This window comes from Eptesicus fuscus, chromosome 20 (assembly GCF_027574615.1).
Source record: "Eptesicus fuscus isolate TK198812 chromosome 20, DD_ASM_mEF_20220401, whole genome shotgun sequence".
Lineage (NCBI taxonomy): Eukaryota > Metazoa > Chordata > Mammalia > Chiroptera > Vespertilionidae > Eptesicus > Eptesicus fuscus.
In genome coordinates this window covers 32840183-32863845 of record NC_072492.1, presented here as the reverse complement: position 1 = coordinate 32863845, position 23663 = coordinate 32840183, and the positions used below count along the sequence as shown (strand labels likewise).

Genomic DNA, 23663 nt, shown 5'->3' with positions numbered 1-23663 from the left:
TATAGATGGCATTATAACGATGTCCATCTGTTGTCTCCTTGAGTTCCCCAGTGCCGTGGTTGGCAAACTGCAGCTCACGAGCCACATCCGGCTCTTTGGTCCCTTGAGTGTGGCTCTTCCACAAGATACCACGGCCTGGGCGAATCTATTTTGAAGAAGTGGCGTTAGAAGAAGTTTTAAGTTTAAAAAATTTGGCTCTCAAAAGAAATTTCAATCGTTGTACTGTTGATATTTGGCTCTGTTGACTAATGAGTTTGCCGACCACTGCCCCAGTGGATGGCACTGGCATTATTTTTTGTAAAACTCCTTAGGCCTCTGCGGTTGTGCTGGAGGCATGACCTGGCTTTAAGTAAGTTACTGTGAACTGAACTTGGATTTCATTATTAGAACCATCTAGCAATCTATAAAGCAAAATTATAATTGTGTTGTGCTTTAAAAAATATATATATATGTATATATGTGTGTGTGTCTGTGTGTGTGTGTATGTGAATGTGTGTGTGTGTGTGTGTGTATGTATATATATATATATATATATATATATATATATATTTCAGAGAGGAAGGGAGAGGGAGAGAGAGATAGAAACAACAGTGATGAGAGAGAGTCATTGATTGGCTGCATACTCCCCACTGGGGATCGAGCCTGCAACCCGGCATGTGCCTTTGGCTGGAATTGAGACCTTTCAGTCCAGAGGCCAACACTCTATCCACTGAGCTAAACCAGCTAGGGCTGTGTTGTGCTTTTGAACACCTTTTCCCTTCAGGGAATGTAGCACTCTTCCCAGGTGGGCCTTCCTCTTGGCAGGTAAAAGTTGGAGCAGTGGCTGAAGGGGTGGACCTGTTGTTTACTAGAGGTGTAAACCCTGTGTTGTGTTGTTTGCAGTGCAGGCCCCTGCTGGCCTGGAAGAGACTTTGAGGGAACCTACTAATGGAAAAGGAGTTCCGAGTTGCTAACAATCAAGGCCTAAGCGCCTTGGGAGGATTGCCTACACTGGAAGTAGAGTAATTTTCTTTTCTTTTCTTTTCTTTTCTTTTCTTTTCTTTTCTTTTCTTTTCTTTTCTTTTCTTTTCTTTTCCTCTCTCTCTCTCTCTCTCTCTCTCTCTCTCTCTCTCTCTCTCTCTCTCTCTCTCTCTCTCTCTCTAATGAAACTAAGGCTAGAGCTAGTTCATTATCCACAATGTGAATATTGATTTCTGTTTTCGGAGGTGAAGTATTAACAGATTAGAATGGCTGTTGGCAATTTTCAGCTGCTGCATTGAATTTAAATGAATCAAGGGATAGTTGTTAAGATATATTTGAGATTTTTAGGCTAAATCAGACCTTCCTACCATGGTTGGTTTTGACCAGATTCTCTGTTTCTTTGTAGCATCAAGGTGGAAAAATGGAGTCTTGAAGGCCTCTTCCCTACTTTTTATAACACCAATTCCTATTTTAAAATGCATAGATAAGTGCCCTGGCTGGTGTGGCTCAGCTGATTAGAGTGTCCTCCTGTATACCAAAAGGTTTGCAAGTTTGATTCCTGGTCAGGGCACATACCTAGGTTATCAATAACATGGCCCTGATCGGCTTGGCTCAATGGATAGAGCGTCGGCCTGCGGACTCAAGGGTCCCGGGTTCGATTCCAGTCAAGGGCATGTACTTTGGTTGCGGGCACATATCCAGTAGGGAGTGTGCAGGAGGCAGCTGATCAATGTTTCTCTCTCATCGATGTTTCTAACTCTCTATCCCTCTCCCTGCCTCTCTGTAAAACATCAATAAAATAGATTTTTTTAAAAATAAAATCAATAACATGTCCTCTGATGAGGAATAAAATACACACACACACACACACACACACACACACGAGGTGTTAAGACATCCTCTGCAATACAATGTGGCTTGCCTCTTTTCCTCTGCCAAAAGAAGTTTTTAAATGAAAACTATTGACTTTCACAAGCCATGCTAGTGATGGTACTCATACATCATATGTCCAAGTGCAAGCTTGTGCAGAGGCTGCAAATATTTAACAGGCAGAATTTTACAAAGACGAAGAATTTTAATAATGGCTTTGAAAGATTTGTGATAATTCTGAGAAATGAGGCATATTCCAAACCAGGCTTGCCTCTTATGATGCTACTAGAGGCCCGATGCATGAAATTCATGCATGGGTAGGGTCCCTAGGCCTGGCCGGCGATAGGGCCGATCTGTGGGGCGACCGGCGGGGCTATGGGGGGGAAGCCACTGGCACCCACCTTGGTGGGCCTGGTGCTTCCCACTCATTGGCCCTGCCCCCCCCCCCCACCGTCTCCGATCACCTCCCAACACGGGCAATGGGGGGAGAGGGTCGGCACCAGCACCCACCTTGACTGGCCTGGGGCCTGTGGGCTGGGGGCAGCTCCTGTGTTATGCATCTGCTCCCTGGTGGTCAGTGCGCATCATAGTGACCAGTCCTTCTGCCTTTCGGTCGATTTGCATATTAGGTTTTTATTATATAGGATATATTACTGTATTTTCTATATCTGGAGACTACAGGCAGGAATACTTTGGAGATATTTCGAGTTTGGTTCCAGACCATTATAATAAAGGGAGTATTGCAATAAAGCAAGTCATAGTCTTTTTTGCTGATGGAGGGTCTTGTCTTCAGTTTGTAAAAAATAAAATGTTACACTTGTGATGGGCAATAAAGCAAAGCACACTAAAACAAGGTATGCCTGTAGTTTAATTTTCAATTAAAATTGCTTCCTTCCCTCTCTCTTTTTCTTCCTCCAGCACTTCCTCTAATTTAGTATATTAATTAGAAATTAATAATGATGATAATATGGATACATTAGTATTTGTTCTAAAGTAGAAGGACCAAGTAGTTGAATTGGTGATAAGTGAGCAGCCTGGAGGGAACTGCTTTCTCTTTTTATGGCTCTGTAGGACCCCAGGATTGAGTTGTTTCAAATACAGCTGGAGGTAGGAAGGACAGTTAGTAATAGAAAATTAGCCCCCCCTAAAAAAAAACCACACTAAAACTTTGCCTAATTCAGAGGATATTATATCTGAGTCAATAAATACCAATATTGAGTCTTGAAATAGCTCTTTGTTTTTCATTGTACAGTGTGATTTATTGTTTTTTTCATTGCCTAATTAATGATAATAACCTTTTTGAGTGACTAGAAATAAAACAAATTTCATAGATGTTTGGTATTCTAACTCCAGCTCTTCTGAGATTGGTAGCCTTGTTGGAATTCATGATAGGGAGGGCAACTGGCTGTTAGCTTCATGTTTGAGGCCTTTGTTCATTATTAGTTCAGATTAAATGGTAGGCATTGATTGTTCCTGTGTTTATACTGGATAGATCCTGCATTAGTGCTGGGGAGAGAAACCCTTGTTGGAGGTTTTCTTAGTCTTAGTGGAGCAAAGAATGTCTTTAGGAGGCATAGTAACTTTAATGGGGAATTACAGTCAAGACCTTAGGAAAGACCCATCAGCATAACAGCGTGAGATCTCCTGCTTCCAGAAACATATCTGACTGAGGCTAAGGCACAGAGAGAATTTGGCTCTAAATAGCATTTCCCCCCATAGGACCAACTCATACTCTTCAGCCCCCAAATTGTGCTCTCTGATTTTGGACCCGCGCCCACAGTCACCTTCACTTGCAGCCACCACTACCTAGGAAACAGCCTCAGAACTACAGAGCCTTACAGATCACCCTTTATGTTATTAAGGCAATTTAAATAACCCTTATTTTTCAACCTACTGAGAATTATCAAGTACCAACCTTCCTTTTTAAATTACCTCTATAATTTTCTTTTTAAATTACCCTTATAAAACTAGGTGACAGTAAAATGAAAAATATGTGTTGCACTTGGTATTTTTCTTCTTACTAAGACCACACATCCATTGGCTTAAGAATAACAGGGAAGGATTGCCTTGTCTTTCTAGCTTTACAGAACACTGTAAAGCTATTGGAGTCTCCTTCCTCGCAGCCATCAGCTCCTGGATTTAAATTGCTTTGTCTGATGGGTAGAGATCGGTCCCTTTTCCTGGATCCAGTGTGGATAGGAGAGCCTGAGGGTCATGAATGAGTATAGGCAAAACTCTTTTGGAAAGTTTTTATGAAAGTAATTTCTCTGAAGCATTGATAATTGAGAATGTGCAGTTCAATGTGTCCTTGTGATGCTTGGGCTTTGAACTGCAGTTCTTCTCATTGTTAGATTATTTATAGTGATTCAGGATCACTGTTTTCTGTCCCCCATTTACCTTTTCTCTTGTCAGTAGTATCTGTTGCCAGCTTTTTGAACATGAATATTTAGCATAAGACTTAAATGTAGACGTTCTTCAAATGAAAGAAATAAGCAAGCACCGTGATGTTGATTGTCTGTGGCAGCATTTTATATTTTTCATCTCATGGCACACAAACTAATTACTAAAATTCTGTGGCAAAACAATAAATAAAGATAAAATAAAATAAAATTCTGTGGCACACCAGATTTTCTGACAAAAAAATAGGTATAATTTTGATTAATTCACACCATTGGCTGTTGTTGTATTGGATGTTGTAATTTTCTAATTTGACAATCTAGGGGAAAAGAGGTCAGTGTCCCTGTCGAAATAGTCAGGTATTGCATGTTGTAAAAATTCGTGAGGCACACCGGTTGAAAATCACTGGTCTATGGTATATTACTTGTATAAGTGTCTTACATTGTATTGTGAGCAACTACCTGTAAATGTAAACATGTAGGGTTTTAGGTATGGAGAGGACTGGTCATCCCCCATTTTACAAAGGAAGGTTCTGAGACCCAGAGAGGTCTTGGCTTTTTCAAGGTCCCACGGAGTCAGCTGGAAAGGGAGCAAGTACCAGAAGCCCTATTTCCTGACCCCAAAACTGTTCTTTCTACTCTCCCATGATGCCTCTCTTGTACTGATGGTTTCCCACTGCTCCCCAACACCCACCCTCCACCCTGGAGGTAGAGAATAGACTCAGATGCCAGGACACACCATGCCCATGCTCATCTTCATGCCTGCACTCATCTTTCATGCCTTTTTGACCCTTCTTTCTCATCATGCCCATTCCACCACAGCCTACACAGCACTTTAAAAGGCTGAGCAAATGTCCTACCTCCTACACTAATCTCACCCTCTTCAGAATGCCTGAAGTCCACTCAAGTGTGTTTTAGCTTTTTTGACAGGATCTCTTTCCAGATTGTGGTGTTAATTTCAACTTTGTAGGGTCTATTAGGAAGCCTGGTGCCCAATAAATGGGCCTTAAGTGAATAGGAAGAAAGGTAATATACTAGATGTCAGTGTGGACGTGGTGTCTTATGTTTGCTGCCCAGCTTTTCAGGTGTCTCTCTTCTCTACAGCTAGCTACTTAGCTCCAGAAGGGTAGGAAGCATAGCCTCCTTGTCTGTCACCATAGCCCTTAGCAGAGTTCTCTGTGGAATCTTGGATTCAGTTTAAAATGTTTGCTTGTTCCCGAAGCCTCAGGACACAGCCATGTCTTCATGGCTGCCTAAATACTCTGGCCTTATGGTACCTGCCATTTGGAGAATAAAGAAGCCAACAGGTCATAGTAATTAGTTTACAGATTTTCCTTTCAACTCTCGGGTACTTTGCTAATTACTTGCATTGGCAAAATAGGATATGTTGGTGGGAGATACGAGCCAAGTAATTGTTAAGATTGCTGTGAAAATTGCAGTGGAAGCAATAACCCCCCTGGGTTAGCTTTTTATAGCTAGAAAACCACTGGTGACATTTTTGTTCCAAGATTCTCAAAATCACCAGGATGCTACATTTTATCCTGCTGATCTTCTGAAGTAATGCTGGTAACATCTATTGTGCAGGTATTTCAAGCCTTGAAATATGGAATCGCTGATAGAAATGAGCCAGTTAAGAGGGAGGAAACACTCACTCAGATGATGTGAAGTAAGACAGATTATATGGCATTTTTTAACACTGGTTTGTAGTTTGCTCATAAAAGAGAATGCCTAACTGGAATGTAGCTGGTGAAAATTAAACCGTTAAACCTGCTCAAGTGAAAAGCAGAGGCCATCTGCCAAGTAAAAGCATAATCATTGTTTAGAAGTGAACTTCGTCTGTGCTCCTGTCTGCACATGGCAGTGTCTCCTGTGGAGAAACCACTTTCTGACTTCAGTTTTCTTGATGTTTTTACAGAGCCTAAACCCTTGTGAAGCTGGCAATGACAAGTCTGAATGGGCGCCATGCCGAAAAAGCCATTGACATGCCAAAACCATCAGCCCCCAGAGTGCATGTGCAGAGGTCCGTGTCCCGAGACACTATCGCCATCCACTTCTCGGCATCCGGGGAGGAAGAGGAGGAAGAGGAGGAGGAGTTCAGGGAGTATCTTGAGGAGGGGCTGGACGACCAAAGCATTGTAACGGGGCTTGAAGCCAAGGAAGACCTCTATTTTGAACCTCGGGGTGGCCATGACCCCACTGGCCCTGCCTCCCAGCCTATCCTGGCAGATGGACTGTCTGAGTCGCCTGCTGTTTTGCCCGTCTCTGAGAACACTGTAAAGCTGTTGGAAGCCCCTCTGCCCGCAGTGCAAGTATTAAGTACAGTGCCATTGGCTCTGTCCCCAGGGTCATCTTCATCCGGGCCCTTAGCTAGCTCTCCCAGTGTGTCATCCCTGTCTGAGCAGAAAACCAGTTCTTCTTCCCCATTGTCCTCTCCTTCCAAGTCTCCTATCCTCTCATCCAGTGCCTCATCCTCCACCCTTTCCAGCGCAAAACCCTTTATGAGCCTTGTGAAGTCCCTGTCCACTGAGGTGGAGCCAAAAGAACCCCCACCGCCCCCAAGGCACAGGCACTTGATGAAGACATTAGTCAAGTCTCTGTCCACAGACACCTCCAAGCAAGAGTCAGATACTGTGTCCTATAAACCACCCGATTCCAAGCTGAATTTACACCTGTTCAAGCAGTTTACCCAGCCACGAAACACAGGTGGAGATTCCAAAACTGCACCTTCTTCCCCACTTACTTCTCCCTCCGACACACGCTCCTTTTTTAAAGTGCCCGAAATGGAGGCAAAAATCGAAGACACTAAGCGACGCCTTTCAGAAGTCATACATGAGCCCTTTCAGCTCCTTAGCAAAATTATAGGGGAAGAAAGTGGCAGCCATAGGCCCAAAGCCTTATCTTCAAGTGCTTCAGAGCTCTCCAATTTGTCCAGCTTGAACGGTCACTTGGAAAGCAATCACAACTACAGCATCAAGGAAGAGGAGTGTGATTCTGAGGGGGATGGTGAGGGAAGCAATCCCAGCATCCCCAGAAGTGACCACCCAAAGTCCATTGATGAGCCCCCAAAAGAGGTGGAACCGAAGAGTTCCCAGGTGAGCAGTTTAAAGGATTTAGGCCTGAAGACAAGTTCTCTAGTCCTTGAGAAATGTTCTCTGTCTGCCTTAGTGAGCAAAGAAGACGAAGAGTTTTGTGAACTGTACTCTGAAGAGTTTGATTTGGAAATGGACGGGGAGGGTAAAGTTGATAAGCTCTTAGATACACCTCTCAAGCCAGAGGAACTGGCAGATGATGTTCCAACTCTTGACAGTGACGAGGAGGTGGACTTGGCCTTGCAGCACCCAGAGTTACCCATGAAGACACTGGGCTTCTTCATACTGTGTGTCTATGCGTACCTCATCCTTCCCCTCCCCCATTATGTGAGTGGACTCTTTCTGGGAATTGGCCTGGGATTCATGACTGCAGTTTGCATGATTTGGTTTTTTACACCACCAAGTGCTCATAAATATCACAGACTACATAAAAATCAACAACACTGGAACACAGGAACTCTGGATATCAAAGAACCAGAAATACTGAAGGTAAGCAAGCCTTTTCACAGCAGCTGGCTAGTGCATGAGCTAGCTCACAAAGAGCCTTTAAACTCAACTGAATTTTTTTAGTCTATTGAGTTCATTGTCACCGGTTTTTGCATAAGCAGTGTTTTTAAGACTTTGGGATCTCTTCGTTTTCCAGGCACCCAAGAGATTTATCAAGTAAACATTCTAGTTCAGGGTTTACTGATTCACCAAATAGTTTTTCAAGGATCTCCATGGCCCTAGAAAGTAGCATTTGCATCCAGTTCCTGTGTCATTCTCTCCCTAAACTTTCCAGGGATTTTGCTACTTGTTTAGGATTTGTTATAGCTGACTTTGTTAGAATTAAATATTCTTGAGACCCTGGAGAAGAGTTAAATACTTCCTAATGCAAGAGAAGGAAGAGGAGGAAGAGACGGCAAATTAATGTCAGTGGTTGGCCGCTGCTGGCTCTCCTCTTTCCTCTGTCACAGCGGGACATAAGCTGGAGAAAGAGACATCACCTTTCAGTGCATGTCAGATCTCAGGATCTGGGCCTCCTGAGGGATGTCATTAGGGTTCAGGAAGAAAATATTAGAACTTCTATTTATATTTATTTGTGCATACTTAAAATTTTCTGGCTATTATGCATGTTTAATATATATGATATAAAAGTACAGTTATAGCTCATATAGTTCTTAAGTCATAGGCACATATACATATTTTATATATATATATGGTTTTTAAAAATTGTGGTAAAATATTAATAACATAAAATTTACCATCTTAACCATTTTCAAGTGTACAGTTCAGTGGTATTAAATACATTTACAGTATACAACCATTACCACCAACTATCCTCATAACTCTTTTTTATCTTATAAAAGGGAAATTTTATACCTGTTAAACAATAACTCCTCATTCTTTCCTCCCCCCAGCCCCTAGCAATCAGTTCTACTTTCTGTTTTTGTGTGTGTGTGTTTTTAAATATTCTGAGTACCTCATATACTAGTAAGTGGAATCATACAGTCTTTGTCATTTTGTGACTGGCTTATTTCACTTAGCATAATGTCCTCAAGGTTCATCCATGTTGTAGTATATTGCAGAGTTTTCTTCCTTTTTAAAACTGAATAATATTCTATTGTTTGTATATATACCACATTTTGCTTATCCATTCATCCATAAATGGACACTTGGGTTGCTTCCATGTTTTAGCTATGGTGAATAATGCTGCCATGAACACGATTATACAACTGCCTCTTCAGGACCCTGCTTCCATTTTAAAAAATATATATATACTCAGAAGTGGGATTGCAGGATCATATTGTAATTCTCTTTTTAATTTTTTGAGGAACCACTGTACTATGTTCAATAACAGCTATACCATTTTAGATTCCCACCAACAATGCACAAGAGTTCCAGTTTCTCTACCTTCTCATCCTTGCCAATAATGTATGTTTTCTGGGTTTTTTTTAATTTAGTTTTTTGATAGTTCAGAGCTTGTTTAATTTCTCTGTTAATAGGTTTTCCTCCACCCCATTTAAATAAGAATGCTCAAAAAAAAAAATGGCACCATGATATCTCTGTATTGCAAAACAAACAAAACAAGGGGAAGAACCCTGAGGGTCTAAAATAACTGGGGTTTTTTATTTTTAATTTCACAAATGTTTTATCTTATTCAAAAAATGCATGGTCAATGTTTAAAAAACACAGGAAAACCAAATAAAAAATTTATTTATTTTAAAAATATTTTTAAAAAAACCTATATTTTATTAATTTTTTACAGAAAGGAGGGGAGAGGGATAGTTAGAAACATTCATGAGAGAGAAACATCGATGAGTTGTCTCCTGCACACCCCCTACTGGGGATGTGCCTGAAACCAAGGTACATGCCCTTGACTGGAATCGAATCTGGGACCCTTCAGTCTGCAGGCAGACACTCTATCCACTGAGCCAAACTGGTTAGGGCTTTAAAGATTTTTTATTGAGTTTTTTAGAGAGAGAGAGGAAGAGGAGAAACATTGATGTGAAAACAAAACATCCACTGGGGAGTGAGCCCACAACCCATGCATGTGCCCTGACCAGGAATAGAAACAGCAACCTTTTCATGCGTGCTCAACCAACTAACTGAGCTACAACAGCCAGGGCAACAATTTATTCTTTATCACACTATTGGGAGGGATTATAGTTAACTAGAGGCCCGGTGCACGAAAATTCGTGTGCTCGGGGGAGGGGGGAACCCTCAGTCTGGCCTGCACCCTCTCACAGTCCAGAGGCCTCAGGGGATATCCTACTGATGGCTTAAGCCGCAGTCTGGCCTCCCTCTGCAGGAGGCGACCAGGCTGCCGATCAGAGGACAGAGCTGCCCCCATCACCCTGCTGCTGCTGCCGCCACTGGTGGCTTCCCTCTGCGGGAGGTGACCGGGCAGGCCCCATCACTGACCTGGCGATCAGGGGAAGGCACTGCCTCAAGCCTACCTCTGTGGGAGGCAACCAGGCTGGCAGATCAGGGGCCAGCACCTCAGGGGCCAGCACCTCAGGGGCCGGCACCGGCTGGCGTGGCCCCGCCCTCCCCCCCATTGCCCCTCCACTGCTGCTGGTTGCTGTTGCCTCCCCACCTCCCCTCCCATCACCACTACTGATTAGAAGGGTTGGGTGTATGTTGCAAGCCAAAGATTTCAAATGCAAATATGCTTTGGTCTTAATTAATTTTACTGAGTAGGAGGTCATACTCTTGGGAACTATTTTAAAATTATGACACTTTAAAACATTTAGCAGTGTTGACATTAACTTTGGTACCCAAATGTTGTGATAAGGAAAGTATAGTGAAGTCTAACTTTGAGCAGTTCTGTGAACATGTTTCTAGGGTGAATCCAGCTATTTTGAGTTATTTTCTGCACATCTGATTCTATGTAATTTGTGTTTATAGAGGATATAATGGTATGATTCTTGAGGGCAAGTTTGGAAACTTTTTAACAACTTTAAAGAACCTAAATTTTAGTGTTTTAGAAACATTACTGACAAAGTATGCTATAAAAGCTGCCTGTGATAAAGCTGTCTGGTACAGAGGCCCAGTCCCTTGACAGTGACCCTGCAAACTTTATACCCTTAGTAAACTCCCATCTGAGAGCCCCATGAAACATTTAGGCAGGGACCTTGATGCTTGAGAACTATTTTTGACCAGTGTTTTTAAACCTCTGAGCCATGTAAGTTCTCATCGGTGGATACAGGCAATCCTTGCAGCCTGGGCTGAGAGCCTGGTTTCTTTATGGCTCCTGAAACAATTCAAGGAGCTTTGCAATGTGACTTCACATACTAAGGAAAAGGAAGAGAAAAGTAAAGCTTTTCAGTACTTTATCCGGGGGATTTTATTATTCCATCACACTTCAGACATTTGTATTTTAAAATGATGCTGATGATTATGTGGGATGGTGAGCCAAAAAGGCCAATTTGCAGCCAAGTAGTAGTTATGCTCAAAGACAAATGAGCAGTTGGTTAAGCCTCAAGGTATCCTGCTGATCAGCAGCTGTACTGTCTGTAATAGAAATAGTCAGAGCTTCTGTGAGGACAAAGAGCTGTCACAAAGTCCATAGAAGAACTCTTAGAACCTCCTCCAAAGCCTGCTTGTTCTTAATGTTTAAAATCCATAGCTGATGAAAAGCATCAAATAGGAAAAAAGGTTGCCACAGGCATTCAACACAAAGTGACATGTGAACGTGTGAAAGTCAGAAGGAAGACTAAAATGTTAATAGAAGCTAGCATGACTTAAAACATGGCCATCTGGGTAAGTTAACTCAAGACAGAGCCTCATGTATGCTGCAGAATCCAAGGGCATCACTATGAGCAACACCCCTGGGTGGTAACCTTCTGGGGGTGTTATTTTGGATGCTTAGTTAGGTACTCTGAGCTGGGGACCCTAGGGAAGAGTATGGATTTGGGCCAGGGGAGGATGGGGCATTTAGAGTCAGCATATTGCACCTGGAATGTTGGTTTTTGCTGAGCATTCTTAGGCAAGTTGGATGTTCCTTCTCCAAGAATGAGAAGTCACTTCACCAGGAGTATACTTATGTTTCCACATATCTATAATGAGAATGTTCGTGAAGATTCCATAAGTTACTTGGGTTTATGTTTGTGTGACTCATGCAGTTTTGAACTATATTCATGAGTTAGATTCTTTATCTCAGACTTATACATCACCTGCAGAACATACCAGTAGAGTGTCAGTTTCCAGTGTTCTCTCTTTAAGAGATATGGCATAGCAGGTTGACTAAAATTGCAAGTACCCCATTGCAAGACTAATAGAAATGAATTTCAGAGAACCTTGTTTCTCCAAACAAGGTTTGGTCATGTCACATTTAGATATTTTTTAAAAGTAATTAGATTTCCTAAATACAGGCTTTGGTTTTGCTATATAAAAGAATAATTTTATAGGGAGAACATTATCAATTTTGTGAAGAAAATAAAACATGTAAATTTAATCTGAATCTCATGCAATTCTTTCTTTTAAGAAATTAGAGTGAGCAATCTTAAGGATAAAACAGCCTCATTAAATACAGCCAAAAGAGACTTTGGTTGATTTCATTTGGTCTCTTACAGCCCTCAATACAAGGAGTACAAGAAATAAAAAAGCGTTTATTTCTACACCATAATTAACTGAAACTATCCTGCCCCGTTAATGGGTCACTGAGTTTTTATGTACAGCTTTTATAAATGTGGCTGTTTCCAGGGCCCCTCATGGCCAGAGAAGATTATCAGGTGAGATGTTTAGTGCAGGCATTCTCCCTTACAAGCAGGTGCTTCATAGGCTTCCTGAATTCCATGGGAACAATTGTTAAGGAGGTCAGGTAACCCCAAAATGATTATTTGAACTTTTTAAATGTTTTATTGTAGGAAATTTCAGGTATGCACAAAAGTAGAGAGATAGTAAAATGAACCCCCATGCACCCAACACCCAGCTTCAACAATGATCAACATTTTTTGCCAATTTTCCACTCAACTCATTAACTTATGGCATGGCTGAACTGTAATTCTAGTCCTGAACTGTAATTCTAGTCAGCCAATGTATAACTACAGTTTATAGCATTGTTTCCTTGGGCAAATATCTCCTAAATTCCAGCGAGGTATTCTAGGACCATCCTCTTTGGTTTTGTCCCAGGTGTCATTTATAGAGGAGGAAAGAGGCTATGGGCATTGTGGAACTGAGATTTCTCATGTTTTTGGAAGAGTAGGGTATTAATCATGAAAAAAAATCAATGTTAGATGTATTTTCATCTCTAAAATTCATATTAAGTACTAAATCCATCAAAGACTTTTTATTGTACAATAACTAGCCTTTAAGAAGTTTGCTATACCTCCAAAGACTACAAGATTATAAGCAACATGGCCCCACAATCTATACATATTGGTGTTGGCACCCAGGCTTCTGTTGTGGCCCTGTTTCATTCAGTTGCTTATTTCAGTGGTTTCCAAATTGAGTTGTTGAAGGCACTATATAAGAAGAAAATATCAGAGTCTCTATTTGTGTATATTTTTACTCTTCCTAAGAATGTAAATAATAAATAAGCCTTGCTGATATTCAACATATAGGTTACCATATATTGACCTTTGGCTAAAGTCCTTGGAAGTTTTCAGCATTATTTGAAATATGGATTTACATTCATTATCATTAACCATGAGCCTCACCTCAAGTATATATATTGTGCCTTGAGGTGTTAAGTGAAGATAGAAAAAGCTATCAGAAAGGAAAAACTTAAAAATTTTATCTTCTCTTTACTTCTCTTTTTCATTTTTTATAAATGCTATATTATATTAGAACATGTACATAATTTATAGGTAAATGTATATATTATGGGTACATACTCAAAAAGTGTTTACTCTGATCTAAAAAGTTTGAAAGCTACTAATTTGCTTGCTTGCTAATCTATTTATCATCTTATAATTTCAACACTTACCTGTTAATATGGCTTAATGCTTATTGTGTAATAACAGAAATCAGACCTTGATTGTTTCAGTGGTTCTTCAGAGATCATGTTATTTTCTATCTAATTTGAATGCTTGTTGTCTCTGACCTCTATTACTATTTGCCATTGCATTACTAAAAGTATTCTTGGAGAGATGCTGCCCCAAAGGATAGGAAAAGCTGGGATAAAAGCCATTTTCTCAGGTACAGGCAGAATCTGTGGCTTTAGCCCTGACTCCATTGCTTCTAGTGCTATAGCTGTGAAGGTGACCTTGAAACAGGTAGTTGGAGGATGTGGATGGTATTGATGCTGATGCTTCCCTCCCGTAATGGACTTTATTTTTCCCTTTATTCTTTTTTTTTTTTAATAGATGTCAATAGACAACATTGACTTCAGAGAGGAAGGAGGTAACATTGATTTCAGAGAGGAAGGAAGAGGGAGAGAGAGGTAGAAACATCAATGATGAGAGAGAATCATTGATCGGCTGCCTCCTGCACACCCCCTACTGGGAATCAAGCCCGCAACCTGGGCATGTGCCCTTAATCGGAATCGAACCCAGGACCCTTCAGTTCACAGGCCAACGCTCTATCCACTGAGCCAAACCAGCTAGGGCTCTTTATTCTTGATGGTGTCTTCAAGCAGCATTTATTTTGAAAGTTGACTATTTGCTTGAGGCTATCATTCATAGTATGAATTCTGTATATGTATAGGTCTGTTTGTCTTTTATAGGAAAAACCGAATTTGGATCTAAAGTTCTATAAAGTTGAGTAAACTGTTCCTGCCATATTCTCTAACTCCATGATCTATGATATCATGTTTGAACTGATATCATCCAATTCTAAACCATCAAATAAATACATCAAAAAGGGCTTAAGCCTGGCAAAAAGAAAACCCTGCTTATGTTTTAGCCTGGGGGACAAAAGAAAAGTAATCACCTTTTTGTCTGCTTTAGAGATAATTTTCAGCAGCAGGGGCCTCAGGTCGTGGCTCTATTCTTCTATTTAGGATTTGCACCTTCCCTGTTAGACTAGATGAAGGAATAATACAGGGGATGTGAGTGACAGGCAGCTTGAAATACCAGCACAGCCCTGTGACAGCAGGGTGTCAGCCCAGGAACCTCATGCACTGAAGACAGAGAAATGCCCTTCACTTCTTCAGGCCAGAGGCTGGTGTTTTTCTCTGGTCAGCTCAGCATCAGGCCTTGACCTCCTGATTGGCACTTTAACCAGAAGTGAGCACAATAGTAGTTCTTCCAGACTTTATTATTTTGCTAAAGGTTAATTGTAGCTTTTAATCTTTCTAAGTATTAAATAAGTCTCTTAATAGATTGCAGTTTGTACTTTCAGCCAGACATGGCTTCTAAATCCACCAGAGATTGAAGAGAAAACCCTGACCTTTTACAAACGGAATCACAGGGCCAGTATGTGGGCCAGACAGCTGCAGCCTGGCTGACTGTGGTCATTGTCCTTCAGTGGCATGCACTATCTCCATTTTTAACAGTTCCAGCTTCAGAAAGAAACAAGGCTTGTCTGAGTCACTTTAGTGTGGGTTGAGAGCGTATCTGAGTTTTGTAGTTGACTGTAGAAATGCATTGAGTTGCTAACTATATGCTGTATCTCTTTATACCCACTCCCATGTCCCATAACAAAATAAAGTTGGAGTAATATCTTACTTGGTAAGAAATTCAGAGTTGAGAATTTTAGAATAGCTGAGCAGTGAAGGGCTGAGATTATATAAGAAACAGGGTGAAGGCCTTTGAGTTGCTGGGCTGCTCTCAGGATTTGATGTTTGACCACTTAGCTCTGGAAGTTCCATGTGCAGCTTACCAGGGAGATGGTTAAGCCCCAGAAAAAAACTGATTGATCAATGGTGTAAAAGGCAATTAGGATTTGCATTGGGAAATTGCTTTCTGCAAGGGCAGCCTGGTTTTTGTCTGTAGGGGTGCATCAGGGGTACAGAATGAGAGGGACTCGAGTCATGCTTGGCTACCTCTTGGCCTGAGCCTCCCAATGGCCAGTCTGCATCTTGGATACTTGATTAATGTGGGTTAAGTAGCATCCCCTGTAAGTGTCTCTGGTTTCCTATCAAAGCTTGTAGTGTTCTGGAAAGAGCCCTACACGGGAGTCAGGAAACCTGGGCTCCAGTCACCCATCTCTCTCTGCTGTATAAGATAGAGCTTGTTCAGTTTCTGAAAAGCTTTAACTTTGTTTACTCTTAGGATTCTTTCTGAGGTTACTTATTTTCTTTACCTGTGCTGTTTTGTGTAATTATAACTTGTGTTTTTTTTTGGTTGGGAACAGTGACCAAGTTGCTTACTGTAAAGTAACCTCCACAGCTCCCTGCACTTAGTATGGTCCCAGCACATTCTTTTGCTTGTCTCCACTTAATGCATCTGGAACTGTCCTTACGTGTGCTTTATATACAGCTTTTATTCAATCTTCACAGCCACCCCCTGAATAAGGCTACATTTATGCACGCAGTTGCCAAACATTTGTTACAACTATTATTGTCTTGTGGAGTTTGTGGTTAAGTAAACCAGGCAGTTAACAGATACAGTGATAGGAGGAAAGTAACTTAGGTGATCAGGGCAGCTTCCTGGGAGAAGTGCCATCATTGCCATGATCTGAGGAAACACCAGGTGTTAGACTGAAGGTGGGATCTGTGCTGTGGAGTGAATAGGAGCCTGGACCTCAGAGTCAGGTAGACTTGGTTTAAGTCTCAGATTTGCCTATCTCTAGATCACTTTTTTAAAAAAACCACTGTCTAGGCAAATCACTTACCTCTCTCACTATTTTCCTCACCTATAAAATTATAGGGAATTGGCAGAAGTAAAGGAGATAATGCACCTTGAAGTGCCTAGATCATATTATGAGCTTAAATGTCAGCTATTATTATGAACATTAGTATTTTTGAAATCATATGTATAAGATTTGTTCCTTTTACTACATGCAAATTGTACCTCAATAAAGTACTGTTAGCATGGAGAAAGTCATTATGGCTTGAGCAGCATGTCAACTTAGAGGGAAAATGAACAAAGTATTAGCAATCAAGCTCAGCAATGTATAAAAAAGATAATCATAGTGTTGTGGTGATAAACTGGTTCTCTGGGGTGGCCTGTAAGCCCTCTTTTACTGTTCACTGATTTTCATGGTATAAGAACTCCCACCAGTCAGTTGCAAGCTACCAACATGAAATCACTGAAGGTATAGTTGGGAAGAGATGTGTAGAATCAGCTCTCATGAACTGATATGATCCAACTTCAACTCATCATAAGCAATAATAATTTCCCCAAGAATGCAAGACTAGTTCAGCATTTGAAAATCAGTTAGTGTAACTTCACCACACTAACAGACTAAAGAAAAAGGCAAAAAACTGTGAACCAAAAATATACTTAGTTCTACACTTTGCAAACTAGAGCCATCTAAACAGATGCTGTGACCATACAGTCCACTTCAGGCCCCACTGTGCTCTGTATTGCTTGTTCCCTTTTTTTATTCATTGCTCTGGTCATTGCTATTTCTTTATAAACACCTAGATCACACCTTCTTTTCATGGTTACTGCTTTTTGATTCAACGTTTTTTAATACAAGTGACTCTTTGGGAGGAGGGAGAGATACTCCTATCTCATGCAATAAAATATATTGAAGTACATAAATCTATATAATTGGCTCATAAATTTTACTCACACCTCCCAAGACAAAGAAGTATATTTGTCCAATTTTACTTCCATGACATATTCTTTGTGCCAAATTTTTTAATGGTTGCTCCAGTGGGGTCATAAGATGCTAAAATGAAGGCTTAATTCTTCTCCACTGATTTGGGTCAAGAATACTGTCCTGTTTTTAATCTTTGTATCAACTCCTGACACATTACTTGGTCTATAGAGAAGCTCAACTAATGTTTTAATGAATAGATAAATGAATAAAAGATAAATCTGAGTATTCCTCATTTGCAGAGGCCTTCCAGACTTCAAGGTGAGATCAAGTACTCACCGTAGAAATGGCTATTCCTTGAAAAGAATGACAATCTCAACTCTAGTGTAGTAAGTGTTAGCATTTCTCTGCTCATTAGAAAGACATTTATTAAATGGGGGTTGGGGAAGGAGTGGGAAGATATCAATTAAAATTCCCTAGAGAACTTCTTTTAAAGAGATCTGGGCCACCCATGTCATCTGAAAGTACTGTGGGGCAGGCAGAATGTTAAATGATGGATATTGATTACAGCTGTGAGATTAGCTTTAGCACAATTTTATGGTGTGTTGAGCCTTTGTATGTTGTTCATACACTTCAGTATGTTCGTTCTCTCTAAAAAATCAATGTATAAGTACATTTATATTGATTGAGAGGGGACCCTGGACCAATATTTTACTCATGTAAGTAACTATACACTTTGGATTTTTGACATATTGATCATATCTATGTTTTATTTAATGCCTAATTCTCAATTATCTGCTTTACTATATTATTTTAGTGAAATAGAAATGGAGTGGTAGGTGTTCTCTGGGTCCTGGAATAGTAGCATGAGTTAATATGGTCTGTGAAATTTCAAAGATCGTTTGCAAGTAGGCTGAGAAGAGGGTGTATGTATTTGGCTACTGAGGAAGACCAGGTTGGGTGGGATAACTCATCCCCAGAGGAGGTCAGGGCAAAAGACTTGCTCTGTTTACATGAACAATACTTTTGAGTTTCTTGATTTGCTTGTCAGCTTTACAAAAGGAAAATAACCTTTTATTTAGGATAATGGACATTGATAGTCATTCTCCCCCAAATCCAGCTTTTTAGTTATCAAAAAACATACCAAATTACTCTTCAGCACTGATTATCCTTCAAGCTAAGCACTTGTTTCAGAAACCTGTTGTCATTAATAAATTGACACTTGAGTTATGATCAGGTTTGATTTCAGTGTCCCAAATACCAGTGGTCATCATTTTCTCATTGAATCTGATCTGTATTTATTCTTATTTTACTAATAGAAGTTTTTCTTCATCAGGGTTGGATGAATGAAATTTACAACTATGATCCAGAAACTTACCATGCGACTTTGACACATTCAGTCTTTGTTCGACTTGAGGGTGGGACCTTAAGACTTTCAAAGCCCAATAAAAATATATCCAGGAGGGCAAGCTACAATGAAACAAAGCCAGAGGTCACCTACATCAGCCAGAAAATCTACGACCTCTCAGACAGCAAGGTAAGTCCAACTAATTTAGGAAACTTAGATTAATGAAAAACATTTTTCCCCTAAAAAGTATATGTGTGTGTGTGTGTGTGTGTGTGTGTGTGTGTGTGTGTGTGTGTGTGTGTTTACAGTATTAGTACAATTTAGAGCAGAACCTTTAAAATGTTAATGTGCATATGAATCTCCAGAGCATCTTTTTATTTTATTTTTTAAACACTTTTTATTGATTTCAGAGAGAGGAAGGGAGGGGGAGAGATACAAACATCGATGAGAATCGTCAATCGGCTGCCTCCTGCATGCCTTCCACCGTTGATCAATCCTGCAACCCAGGCATGTGTCCTGACCAGGAATCGAACCGTGACCTCCTTGGTTCTTGGGTCAATGCTCAACTACTGAGCCACATCAGCCAGACTCCTGAGCATCTTTTTAAATTCAGACTTGAATTCAGCAGTTCTGTGTGGGGCCTGAGAGTCTGCATTTTTATGAACTCCCATGCTGCTGGTCGGGAGTGCTATGCCCTTGTTCACTTCGAGGAACAAGGGCATAGCACATTTCTCTGACTTTGAGAGTTAAGTTTTTCAGTCAAATAAAAAGCTGTATGTAGTGGTGCTTGGATAATAACTAATGAAGTCTCCATAAATGTGAAAATTAATGCAAAATAACTACATTTTGATAAAAGTATTATATACTTGTGTTTTTGAGAAATGTAAATTATTTGTTATTCCAAAAAGTTATAGATTCTCTGTTCTTCTTATAACTCATGACTGATCTTTAAGTTTTTTCCAAAATTATAGAAATATTTAAAATAGTAAAGAAAAAAAATAGCTTTAGTTATAGAATTTTCCCTCTAGATCTAGTTTTATAAATTCTTGTTTTCCTCCCAGCTTACATTTGGCCCAGGGTCATTAAACTCAGTTGATATCCAAACTTAGTTGATGAAGATCCACTATATAATTATTGTGCTATTATTACCTGAAAATTATACATATTCGTAGCTCTTGCAAAATTCTTAAACATCTACTTTCTATAATAATTTTGAAGAATAACAAGTCATTTCTAAAATCTTATTACAAAGTCTACAGTCATGTTATAGATAAGTGGTAATTATTTCACATTCATCATTTTAGTAAAAAATACTACTATAAAGTTTGCATTTGTACTCTACATATTTTAATGCACATTGTAGCAAATTCTTAATTTAGTATGTGAATCATCACTTCCCTTTCTCGTAGATTTATCTTGTACCTAAAAGTTTGGCTCGAAAACGAATCTGGAATAAAAAGTATCCCATCTGCATCGAGCTTGGTCAACAAGATGACTTTATGTCCAAGGCCCAAACTGATAAAGAGACTTCTGAAGAAAAGCCACCAGCTGAGAGAGACCTGGGAGTCGAGGATCCTAAGAAGCCACCCCATCCTCAGGAAGGAACAAGATCTAGCCAGAGAGATCAGATATTGTATCTCTTTGGGAGAACTGGCAGAGAAAAGGAGGAGTGGTTTAGGAGATTTATTCTGGCATCTAAGCTGAAGTCGGAACTCAAGAAGCCACCTGGTGTCTCTGGAAGTAAATCAGGTAATGACAAGTGTGCTAAATGTTTATGTATTTTTAAAGGGCCTGTAGGAGAATTGACATTCCCAGATAGAAAGGAAGGAAGCGCACTCTGAATTGATGACTGTCTGTCTGCCACCTAAGGTGTGTTCTCATGAATCATTTGCCTTTTAGGCCAATCACTGTGACCCTTTATACAGAATCATTCAACCAGTGATGAAACCATTTGCAGGTGTATGTTTTTAGCCTTTGCTGGTTTCTTAGGATTATATTTATGTATTATAAAATTTCTAAAAATTTCCTCTGAAAGAAGAAGCAACAGCAAACCATATTCATAATGAGACAGCTAGTGCTGTCAAGCCCCTGGGCTCAATTATGTCCCCCAGCAAAATGCGGGATCACCATATAAATGCAGCATCCTCTGGCATCTAAACTCATTGCATTTGCACCAATAATCATGACCTCTGCTCATTCCTATCCCTCTGCCCCATGTCCTCTGCTTGGAACTTCACTGAACTTTATTGTGACCTGTCACTGCTTATTACATTCTAGAGGCGCGGGGCACGGATTCGTGCACTGGTGGGGTCCCTCAGCCTGGCCTGCACCCTCTCGCAATCCGGGACCCCTTGGGGAATGTAATAGTGTATGAAGTGGCAGGGGGCCGGGGAGGAGCCTGGGCCGGGCGCTGTGCTGCTCCTGCTCATCCCAGCCGGCTGTGCCTGCTGCTGCCTCAGTAGCACACTGCTACAGAGACTGGAGAGGCTGACCCACTGCAGCTGCGCTTGCCAGGCGTGAGCACATTGACCACCAGGGAGTAGCTTCTGCGTTGAGCGTCTGCCCCCTGGTGGTCAGTGTGCATCATAGCGACCGGTCAAACAATCATTCGGTCGCTTAGGCTTTTTTATAGATAGATATATAGATAGATAGATACTATTCCCTTTACCTGGAATGCTCTTCCCCATCCTGGGCCAGCAAAATGCCAGTTATTTCAAGAGACAGTCCATAGGTCACTACCGTATTTTCTGGCTTATAAGACGACTGGGCATATAAGATTTTCCTGGGTTAAAAAGTTGTCTTATACGCTGGAAAATACGGTATTTCCATCTTAGAGGTGAAGTGACTTGTGCTCAAAGCTGCATAGATATTTACCGTATTTTCCAGCGTATAAGCCGACTTTTTAACCCAGGAAAATCTTATACGCCCAGTCGTCTTATACGCCGGAAAATACGGTACCTGTAGAAATCAGTACTGGGGTAAGCACCTCTCCATTCTGTTGGGCAGAGTGGTCACCCCCTTCTTTCTGCCCTAAAAGTCCTTTAGTCATGCTTCAGCTACAATACTTTTTACAGAAAATTGTGATTTATTTGACTAGGTGTCCAAGTTCAAAGGAAGGGATTATTCTCCGTTTTGATGTGGAATTGGCCTAGAAAAGTGCTTGATAAAAACCTTATTGAATGGAAGATGGCACGTTTGGAATTGCCATGAGCTGTGGATGAACAATTACCTTTCTGCCCACTTTCCATTTGCCCCTGGATATGTGCCAGTCCTTTATTTGACCCTAAGAAATCACTGGGAAAAAGAAAAAAGTACCTACTAGTGTATTTCATGGCTCCCATTACTCTGAATGGTCTTAGGGAGGAATAAAAACTGTTCTAAAAAATTATCTTTTATTAGAGTGGAGAGTATCCTATCTAATTAAGAGGGAATATGCTAATTGACCCTCACACCATCACAAAGATGGTAGCGCCCACAGCCAATAAGGAGGGAATATGCTAATTGACGGCCCCACCCACAAATAGGGCGGCACCCACAGCCAATAAGGAGGGAATATGCTAATTGACTGTCCCGCCCTCAAAGATGGCAACACCCACAGCCAATAAGGAGGGAATATGCTAATTGACTGCCCCACCCACAAATAGGGCGGCACCCACAGCCAATAAGGAGGGAATATGCTAATTGACTGCCACGCCCTCAAATATGGCAGCACCCACAGCCACAAGATGGCAGCGCCCAGTCCCCTCAGCCCTGCCAGGGCAGCAGGCACGTGGCAAGGCTGGGCCTACCCCCAGGCGGGCCCGACCGCTCCGCACGCCTGCCTCCGGAGTTCCCTAGTCACCTCTGTCCCCCCCAGCCACCCAGGGCCAGCCCGAGGCACAGGCAAGTCTTAGATGGCAGCTGCCCAGCTGCCTAGGGCCGCCCAGGGCTCAGGTAACCAGGGCCAGCAGAGGCTTGCGCTGCCAGCAGTGGCAGCAGCAGAGGTGTGATGGGTCGTCACCTTCCCCTGATCGCTGGGTCGCCTCCTGCCCCTGAGGGCTCCTGGACTGTGAGAGGGGGCAGGCCTGGCTGAGGGACCCCCCCTCCAGTGCATGAATTTGCATGCACTGGGCCTCTAGTTACCTTATAAATATTTCTTAATTAGTAATTTGATAGCATTTTAGCTGCTTTTACTTACAGTCTTATGACCTATCACTATTTTTTTTAATAGTCATTTGATAACTTTTTTTTTTAGCTGCTTTTCTCAATGTAACCCAGTGGCTTTGCTCTATATTTCATTTACTTTACAGTCCTTTTCTTCATCTATATTAACAGCCCTTACTTCTTTGCTCCAGGGGTTTTGTCCTCACACAGCAGACACAGCAGTCCCTCAGGACACCTGACCCACAGTCGCAGCAGCAGTAAAGGCAGTGTGGAGGAGATTATGTCCCAGCCAAAGCAGAAGGAGCTGATGGGCAGTGTGCGGCAGAAGATGCTTCTAGACTATAGCGTGTACATGGCTAGATGTGTCCCCCAAGAGAACCGAAGCCCCCAGAAGAGTCCCGTGCAGAGTGCGGAGAGCAGCCCCACGGCTGGAAAAAAGGTAATTCTGGCTGCCAAGGAGTGGCTTTTCTGATCTTCCATTTAAACTCATTTCTTCATACATAAGCACCTCTGTGTACCAGGCCCTGTTCTAGGCATTGATGTCACAGTAATGAACAAGAAAGAGGGGGCCCTGCCTTCAGGTAACTTGTAGTCATGGAGATAGCAAGGAACAAACATCAGGTGGTGATACGAATGAAAATAAAGCCAAATAAGGGAGTACAGAAGGTGGCCAGAACTTCTATTTCAGATCAGTGGTCAAGGTGGGTCTCTTTGAGGAAGTGACATTTGGGCAGAAACCTGACCAACGTGAGGAAGTGAGCCATGGTGATAGGTATGGGAGGA

At 41.3% G+C, this 23663-nt stretch overlaps 1 protein-coding gene and 1 long non-coding RNA gene across 4 annotated transcripts in view; one reads left to right on the top strand and one right to left on the bottom strand.

Annotated features, from left to right (window-relative positions):
• LOC129147311 (uncharacterized) lies at positions 1 to 23147 on the bottom strand. Its single transcript, XR_008554673.1, has 4 exons — positions 23059 to 23147; positions 18768 to 18859; positions 14672 to 14763; positions 1 to 145 (listed from the first exon to the last, which is right to left on the bottom strand). It is a non-coding gene; the product is annotated as an uncharacterized LOC129147311 (long non-coding RNA).
• Positions 1 to 23663, top strand: part of TEX2 (testis expressed 2) — an 87932-nt gene that overhangs the window by 28734 nt on the left and 35535 nt on the right. For all 3 annotated transcript variants that reach the window (XM_028157383.2, XM_008149420.3, XM_028157386.2), the window contains exons 2-5: positions 6142 to 7804; positions 18726 to 18926; positions 20147 to 20486; positions 23072 to 23319. In XM_028157383.2, the coding sequence (XP_028013184.1) occupies positions 6167 to 7804; positions 18726 to 18926; positions 20147 to 20486; positions 23072 to 23319 (2427 nt within the window). In that variant the 5' untranslated portion in view covers positions 6142 to 6166. The remainder of the gene's footprint in view (positions 1 to 6141; positions 7805 to 18725; positions 18927 to 20146; positions 20487 to 23071; positions 23320 to 23663) is intronic.